Raw genomic sequence first — 8883 nt, 5'->3', positions numbered from 1 at the left:
TCCGGAGCCACGGCGTCGAGTGGGGCTCTCCGGGCAACGGAGCCGGGCAGTGGTCGGGTCGGAGCCCTGCCGCTGGAAGAGGTGCGGCGGTGAGGACTTGTTCAGTGGCTTCGTCAGTGACACGAAATCGTAGCGACCATTGGAGCTGCCGAGCACGGGACTTCCTCCGCTGCGACTGGGGTTTTTAGCTTTAGGAGAAGGCATTTTTGTCGTTAACTATAGCAACCGAAAGGATTCACTGTAGCTGCACCGCAGTAGTAAGTTTTCTTCACTGCTGCGCTGCTGTCGCTCTAATATCTTATCTATTGTACGTTTGACAATTCATGTCACGTCGTTTGTGTTTGATCTGCATCGCCATCTTTGTTGTCCTTACGAAGCTTCTTCTTCCTCTTATAATAGACTTCCGCAGGCTGTCCGCTGCGTGGCACAATGCCGCCCCCCACAGACACATAGGCGTATTTTAGATTTTTACATACAAGATGGCGCGTTAAAAATCTGTCTGTGCAGATTCTCAGTCATCCAGGTCATAGTAAGCTGAAAAAACTTAGAAATAATCAACTGGACTAGATTTCTAGATGTGTTTGTGAAGCGGCTGCTTAGTTTCACCAATGTACAAGTCATTACACTCCTGACTACACTTAATTGCATACACCACATCACTCTGTTTATGTTCTGGGTGTTTTGTCCTTTGGGTGGACCAGTCTCTGCCGCAGGGTGTTCCCTGGTTTAAAGTTAACTGGGATATTGTGGTTGTGAAAGATCCTTTTTAACTTCTGATAAACCAGCCACATAAGGGATGACAGTGTTGTCCCTTCTTGTTTCTGGTTTCTCCCTGTTGGTGTTGGGCCTCTTCCTTGCTTTGGTGAAGGCCCACTTAGGGTATCCACAAGCCCCAAGGGACTTCTGGATGTGTAATTTCTCCTTCTTGGCCCCTTCTGCAGTTGTGGGCACTTCCTCTGCCCTGTGATTTAAAGTTCTGATGACTCCCAGTTTGTATTGAAGTGGATGGTGTGAGTCAAAAAGCAGGTACTGGTGTAGGTTTCTGATATACTTCTACCTTCAGGATTTTGCCCCCTCCCAAGTGGACTGCACAATCCAGAAAGGCCAGACAGTCCGCTTCACAAACACATGGCCCAACACAGGAGGGCCAACTCCAGTGGACCAGAGTCAGCAGTCCACCTCCACCTGAGGGACAAAGGACATTCTTTTGAGGACAGTGAAGTCCAGATCCTCTTCAGAGAACATCGCTGGTTTGAGAGAGGAGTTAAGGAAGCTATTTTTGTAAAAATAGAACACCCCTCATTAAATGAGGGATTGTGACAGTGACGTCATTGATTTAAGTATATAGGTTTATAATTTGGTAAATTGAATTGTGAATCCTTTTTTATAAATTTATGCATTTTACATTAACCGATGTTTGTAACGTTTTGATCGTTTAATAAAGTTATTTTAAAACGTGTAGCTTCATTACTTTGCTCCGATTGGTCAATAACCTAAGTACAAAGGTTAACCACGCCCTTCTCCATGCCCACGTGGTAGACCCCATGAACAGACGAGAATAATAGGCTTCTGTTGCGTTTGAACCTGAGCTGTACAGAAGGGTCCACCATGCCTGGGTTACTGCTGGGAGACGAGTTCCCCAACTTCGAAGCTGATACAACCATCGGCAGGATCAAATTCCACAGTTTTCTGGGTAGCTCGTAAGTACACAGGCTTCAGTTTAGCTAGTATGTTCTGTCTTCGTTTTGGAGTATGCTTCGTAACGTTACTACATTTGACTGGGCAGTGTGAGTTGTTAGCGTGAAGGCTTTTTTGCAAGACTGAGGAGCCGAGAACGGGTTAATGCTGAATTCAAAAACAAGGCGTGTGTGTGTGTGCGTTTTTAATCTAGAACAGTTTCACAATGAAGAATCCCCGTCAATGTCCCACATCTCTTCCCATTAAGGAAAGAAGGAAGTAATCATAACTGGGTAGTGTCCTTTTATTGATAATCATACAATTGCCCCAAGTCATGCATGTTTGAAAACTAGGACTTGCTCATTGTGTATCCACTTTTCGGGATAAGGAAACATGTTTAAAAACTGACACATTCTTCAAGATAGGAGGCTGGTATTATTGACCTGTGCCAATTTAGAAAAAGCTGTCAATGTTACCTGTATATTTCAACGGGACAAAGGTGAGTGGTTTTTAGTTTTTAAAATATAAATCATCATTTTCATGATGAGTATTCACTTAATTGGTTTTGTCATCCACATTGTGTGTTTTTTTTTGGCAGAGCACACAGGACATCCTCATTTAAAAATACACTTTAAAGGAAGACTTTTAAAAAAGACAATCACCCAGTAATGAGCTTAAAGCAGACAGTGACACACTGACTAACCTTAGTTTGTATGTTCAGCATTTATATTGTTCCTGGCATGATTATTAAATTAAATGACATCTTAATTTAATTGACAGTCATCATGAAAGTCCTGACTGACACATGGGGTCACACAGGTAGGATAGGGGACACACCTACACTTATGAAGTTGTTGTTCTCCAAGATGTACTGTAGGAACCTTTTTGTGTTGTTGAATAGCTGATATTAGCTTCTGTCCAGAAAGAGTCATGGCAGCAAACTTACATTTATATATTTGGTATCATTTTGTCTGGGTATAGTGTTTTTTTTTTGTTTTGTTTTTTTCTGGCCGGTTCATTGGTGAGGCATAAGCACAACTAGGGCAAGGCCTGTATTATGTGTGTTGTGCTTTCAAAAGCATGTGACCTGCCTATTAAAACAAGGACACTGCCCAGCTGTGATTACTTCCTTCTTCCCTTAGTGGGATTGGAGTTGGGACTGTGAAGCAACCTTACCATACCAGATTGCTTAAACGAACAATGTTCCAGTCTAATCTGGGCTTCTGGTTGCTCCATAATCATCTGATCTCAATGAGGAGCTGTTGCCTCTGCTACATGTGACTACACTTCAGAACAAATTTTTTGGGGGGGGGAGTCCTATGATGAAAATTCATGTGGTTTTTGAAGTGAATTAGGCTCTATAAAAATCAAGAGTTTCATATATGTTACACTCCAGTGATGCCTTTGCAGGAAAACTCATGTCAGCCTTGCCACTGACCCCCCACCACCACCACCATCACATGCTCTGGCTACCCCCAGTACGACACAGCTGGATTTACTGTCTTGGTATTTGAGTCTTGCTCAGATTCACCATCTGTGGCTGAGGCTGAATGTTCTCAGTCGTGTGTGTGTGTGTGTGTGTGTGTGTGTGTGTGTGTGTGTGTGTGTGTATTTTTCTTTTTCCTCCCCAAAGCTGTTTCTTCCTTTTACTGTTGTGGGAGCTCCCACTCCCTGTGCTCTTGATTCTTGTCAGTCTTTTTGACTCTTTAAATTAGTTTCAAATTCTGGACTCTGTGTCCCTGATAAGAAATATGGGTGTGTCAAGGCATAAATACAGAAAACACAGAATGTGAAGTCCATTAAAGGCTTATAGAAGTAAGAGCATGAAAAGTCTCATCTTGCGTCAGTGCAGCTTTGACCTTTTAGCTGTCTTCATGTTGTGTGGCTACTTGTACATAGAACATGGCCTTGGGTTTTCTGAGCCAGATAATATCATAAATGTCTTATTCCTTGACATCTGTTTTCCTCTGCAGGTGGGGTATCCTGTTCTCTCACCCAAAGGACTTTACTCCTGTCTGCACCACTGAGCTGGCCCGTGCTGCCAAGCTCAGCGACGAGTTCAAGAAACGAGATGTGAAGATGATTGCCTTGTCCATTGACAGTGTTGAGGATCACCATAACTGGAGCAAGGTTGGACATTAAACTGCACACATACTGTATACCTCCATCTCTGTTTCACTGTGGAGCATCAGAGGTGAAAGGATAACTTTGAACTAGCAGACTGCTGTGGCTGGAGAGGCACTTAATTATTGTAATTAACATTCATGTACTTTTATTGTAGAACATTTTAAAGCTTGCAGGTGGTTCACTATCTAGAAACATTAACAGTAGTGTCATAAGCCCCATTTAAACTCCACCTGTTGGTCTCAGTTTAAGTATGTGTTTGCTGACCTGCAATCTAAACCCAAAGTCTCTGTTTTCATCAAAACCACGCTCCTGCAGTTTTTTTGAATGTCCACAACTATAATTTAAATTACAGTTGAATAGAATATTGTAGCTATAAAAAAAGGCCAATCTGGAAGTTAACATTGCCCTGTTTTCCCTTGACAAAAAAGACTTTTGGATTCTTAAACTACACTGAATAAAATTATAAACGCAACACTTTTGTGTTTGCCCCCATTTTTCATGAGCTGAATTCAAAGATCTATGACTTTTTCTATGAACACAAGAGGCCTATTTTGCTCAAATATTGTTCACAAATCTGTCTAAATCTGTGTTAGTGAGCACTTCTCCTTTGCCAAGATAATCCATCCACCTCACAGGTGTGGCATATCCAGATGCTGATTAGACAGCATGATTATTGCATAGGTGTGCCTTAGGCTGGCCACAATAAAAGGCCACTCTAAGATGTGCAGTTTTATCACACAGCACAATGCCACAGATGTCGCAAGTTTTGAGGGAGCGTGCAGTTGGCATTCTGACTGCAGGAATGTCCACCAGGGCTGTTGCCCATGAATTGAATGTTCATTTGTCTACCATAAAGCTTTCTCCAAAGGCGTTTCAGAAAATTTGGCTGTACATCCAACCGGCCTCACAACTGCAGACCACGTGTAACCACACCAGCCCAGGACCTCCACATCCAGCATCTGGACCAGCCACCCAGACAGCTGCTGTAACAATCAGTTTGCATAACCAAATAATTTCTGCACAAACTGTCAAACTGTCTTGGGGAAGCTCATCTACATGCTCGTCGTCCTCATCGGGGTCACGACCTGAGTGTAGTTCATTGTCGTAACCGACTTGAGTGGGCAAATGCTCACATTCGATGGCGTCTGGCACTGTGGAGAGATGTTCTCTTCACGGATGAATCCCGGTTTTCATTGTACAGGGCAGATGGTGTCGTGTGGGTGAGTGGTTTGCTGTCAACATTGTGGATCGAGTGGCCCATGGTGGCGGTGGGGTTAAGGTATGGGCAGGCGTATGTTATGGACAGCGAACACAGGTGTATTTTATTGAATTTTGAATGCACAGAGATACCGTGATGAGATCCTGAGGCCCATTGTTGTGCCATTCATCCACGACCATCACCTCGTGTTGCAACATGATAATGCACGGCCCCAAGTATCTGTACACAATTCCTGGAAACTGAAAACATCCCAGTTCTTGCATGGCCAGCATACTCACCGGACATGTCACCACCCATTGAGCATGTTTGGGATGCTCTGGATCGGCGTATACGACAGCGTGTTCCAGTTCCTGCCAATATCCAGCAACTTCGCACAGCCATTGAAGAGGAGAGGACCAACATTCCACAGGCCACAATCAACAACCTGATCAATTCTATGCAAAGGAGATGTGCTACACTGTGTGAGGCAAATGGTGGTCACACCAGATGCTGTCTGGTTTTCAGACCCCCCAATACAGTAAAACTGCAGATCTTAGAGTGGCCTTTTATTGTGGCCAGCCTAAGGCACACCTATGCAATCAGAGATTGCTGTCTAATCAGCATCTGGATATGCCACACCTGTGAGGTGGATGGATTATCTCGGCAAAGGAGAAGTGCTCACTAACACAGATTTAGACAGATTTGTGAACAATATTTGAGAGAAATAGGCCTGAAAATGGGGGCAAACACAAAAGTGTTGCATTTATAATTTTGAAGTAAAAAGCTATTGTTAGGCTATAAACCAATCACACCACAGTCCCATGGCTTCAGTGGCCACAGCTTCCAACTTGTAATTTGATTTATAGTGCTTACCTCTCCTACAAAATCTGTTCCTCTTGCCGTGACCTGAGCTAGCTGTTGATCATGGCTGTAGCAGTTGGAATTTTGTAAGTGCACGAGACTAAATACGAGGCTGTAAAGGCGGACTAGTGAGAAGAGGTCTCTGTCTGGGATTTTAACGGTCATAACAGTCTCTGTAGTCTCACTTAGCCGCTTTTTTAGTAACCACCTTTTTAAGATGTAAAAGCATTTTAAATATCATAAGAGGTATTTACTGGTGTATGTTTGTGTTAACCACAGCTTATTTCAGGTGTCTAACCAAAACCCCACTAATTTCAGGACGAGGGAACCTGAAATGCAGCTCACTTCTACAGCACGTGTGTGTGTGTGTGTGTGCGCGCGCGCGCGCTTGTTTATTTTTATTAAGAAAACGTCTTGGTAACTGGGTGAGATTTGAAGCTACTAAGAGTGATAGACTTAAATTTGGACTCCCAAGTTTCTGATCTTAAGCTACAAAGAAGTTTTGCACTGAAAGTAGCTCCCAAGTGAGAAATTAAGAGGCAGTCAAGAGGGCTCTTGATAAACATCAGGGTTTTTTGTTTGTTTGTTTGTTTTTGAGAAATACAGTTTTAAAAAGCCTGTTTTGATGGTGGGTGAGTTAATGAGGATCACGTCAAGAAATTGAAACAATCCAATGACACCAGGAAAAAAAACAACAAATTGCATCTCAGAATTGGTTTTTAAATGAAATTCATTTAATATAGTTGGAACATGTTTCATTTTTGTTTAAATTTCAGCTTTGTTATAAATTCAGTATAATGTTTTTACATGAAGTTGAAATTTGGATTTCAATTTCTATAATTTTTTTTTTTGTGTGTTCAGGCTGCTGTTTATTTTATTTCACATACAGAGATGGGTCACCTGTCTGCCATTAACAGACATAGTGAATAAATGAATCTAGGATTATGGTGAGAATTAGGTCAACCCTGCTTATTACTTTGCCTTTCAGGAGGTCCCCCCATTTAAAGTTGCTCTCAGTGGCTTCTGAACTGTTCTTAAGAAAAAACTCTTACCTAGGAGCTTTTAGTAACATTTAGGTGGAATCCTAATGGTGGGATAATAGTGTGGCCCCTGGTGTCTGTAACCTTCCAGCTTTAAACCTGGCCCCTGTTTGCATCTTGCTCTTCATAGCGTTATCTGGCAGGAATGGAGTACTCAGACATTTATGAGTTAATCTGTATGCGCCAGACAGATTTTTAACCGGGTTGTCACATTACAACAACGCCTCCTCACGGAGGCCAGTGATTGGTCCTAGAGGGAACAGAGTTAAGTTGATTGGACCGGTATCCCTCAGGTGGATTTGTTGTTGCAGTAACACCGCCTGCCTCCCTGCCAAGAAAGTAGAACATTACATGCTCTTTGAGCCAAATGTTCTCTCTCTGCCTTCCAGAATTTTTTTTTTTTTCTTTCTCTTTTTATCTGTGAGGCAGCAGAGTTGGCACTACAGTCACAGTGCATGGACCAGTGCTCATAACTATTTTATGGCTCATGCAAGATTTAAAGATTGGGGGCTGGGGTTATCTGGCCACCATCATATATGTGCTGCAGGGATGGTGAGACTTATTAACTTAAGAGTAGTGTCATACATGTGTAGAGGCTGAACTCTTGTCCTTTCCCTCTGTGTAGGACGTGATGGCAGTAAACAATGAGGCTGGCCACACTTTGCCCTTTCCCATAATCGCTGATGATAAGAGAGAGCTGGCTGTCCAGCTGGGCATGCTGGACCCTGATGAGAAAGACAAGGATGGAATGCCCCTCACCGCTCGATGTGTATGTAACCTGTACTTAATGTTTTTATGTTTATCATACACAAGACCAAAGGCAGTCTCCTCTAAAATTAATACTAAGTCAGAGTAAAATCTGTACTGGCCAATGGGCAAGTACAAGTTTTTTTTTTTTTTTTTAAATGGTCATATTTGCAACAAGATCTGAAGCAGCAGCATATTCTGGGTGTTCTGTGTCATGTCAACCCACTCCAGGTCTTTGTGATTGGCCCTGACAAGAAGCTGAAGCTGTCCATTCTCTATCCTGCCACCACAGGAAGGAACTTTGACGAGTTGCTCCGAGTGATCGACTCTCTGCAGCTCACTGCACAGAAGAAGGTTGCCACACCGGTCGACTGGAAGGTAAACTGTGTACTCGCAGAGGTGTCGGTGTATGTTACTGAAAACCAAGTCAGCACAGGCTGTTTCCAACAATTTGGTTGGTCAGAGACAGAATTGACCTCAGTCTAAATTTTAAACACACTTCCAGCCTCTCACTTCATTACAATGCAGGCTACTTCTTAGACTGTACAAAACTTTTGTCACTTTTTTGTTTTTAAAGCCTGGTGACAAAGTCATGGTCATTCCATCACTCTCTGTGGCTGAAGCTGCTGCTCTCTTCCCCAACGGTGTGACCACTAAAGAGGTGCCTTCTGGGAAGACGTACTTGCGCTACACTCACCTCTAAAGAGACACTAGAGACCACATCCTGCACTAGTCTACGGCTTTTTGACTGGCCCAAGTCAGGCATAATGTCCAACAATGGAAAAAATATTTAGTGTCATTACACAGTGCCTTGTTAAACCTGCCTCAATAAAGACACTTCACATTCTCTGGAAGTCTTTGAGTTTTTCACACAATTTACAGTTTGGTATAGCAAAGGAAGAGGAAGTGGGTAACGGCTTCCTCTGCTCTGACTTGCTGTGCCACTAGGTGTTGCGCTACGATCTAAAAGAGAAATATCACTGTGCTTCTTTTGCAGTGTCAACTTTAAACAATAGGTGTCAGTGTATGCAAACAAACTGATGGAGCAGTCTGAAAACATCAGCTTAACAATTGGAGAGAGAGGGAGTGGTACTGTGTCCTGAAATGACTCTTTATTAAAAAAATAAATAAATAAACAAAAGAAACTGGCAGCATTATGTTGATTTCCACTTTCAGCCCTGTTAGGCAGACTTGCACAGTGTGCAGCAGGTTCTTAAATTTCCCATTTACTCT

At 42.8% G+C, this 8883-nt stretch overlaps 2 protein-coding genes across 2 annotated transcripts in view; one reads left to right on the top strand and one right to left on the bottom strand.

The window, feature by feature from the left end:
- Window positions 1-407, bottom strand: part of plpp6 (phospholipid phosphatase 6) — a 6429-nt gene extending 6022 nt beyond the window's left edge. The window contains exon 1 of the mRNA XM_020587495.1: window positions 2-407. Coding sequence (XP_020443151.1) covers window positions 2-204 — 203 coding nt within the window. The 5' untranslated portion in view covers window positions 205-407. The remainder of the gene's footprint in view (window position 1) is intronic.
- Window positions 408-1511: 1104 nt separating this feature from the next.
- prdx6 (peroxiredoxin 6) lies at window positions 1512-8499 on the top strand. The gene is made up of 5 exons (XM_020587494.1): window positions 1512-1700; window positions 3651-3807; window positions 7529-7672; window positions 7882-8028; window positions 8228-8499. Exons 1-5 carry the CDS (start codon window positions 1609-1611, stop codon window positions 8351-8353), a joined length of 666 nt encoding a protein of 221 aa, XP_020443150.1. The 5' UTR covers window positions 1512-1608; the 3' UTR covers window positions 8354-8499.
- The last annotated feature ends 384 nt before the right edge of the window (window positions 8500-8883 follow it).

The sequence above is a fragment of the Monopterus albus genome, unplaced genomic scaffold (assembly GCF_001952655.1).
Source record: "Monopterus albus unplaced genomic scaffold, M_albus_1.0 scaffold459.1, whole genome shotgun sequence".
Classification (NCBI taxonomy): Eukaryota; Metazoa; Chordata; class Actinopteri; order Synbranchiformes; family Synbranchidae; genus Monopterus; species Monopterus albus.
The sequence above is the reverse complement of the archived record's forward strand: the minus strand, read 5'-3'. Positions and strand labels throughout refer to the sequence as shown.

Coding starts and splice junctions, on each gene's coding strand:
- prdx6 (XM_020587494.1), top strand. CDS start 1,609: ATGCCTGGGTTACTGCTGGGAGACGAGTTCCCCAACTTCGAAGCTGAT. Junction 3,808..7,528: donor ATCACCATAACTGGAGCAAG/GTTGGACATTAA, acceptor CCCTCTGTGTAG/GACGTGATGGCAGTAAACAA. Junction 7,673..7,881: donor TGCCCCTCACCGCTCGATGT/GTATGTAACCTG, acceptor AACCCACTCCAG/GTCTTTGTGATTGGCCCTGA.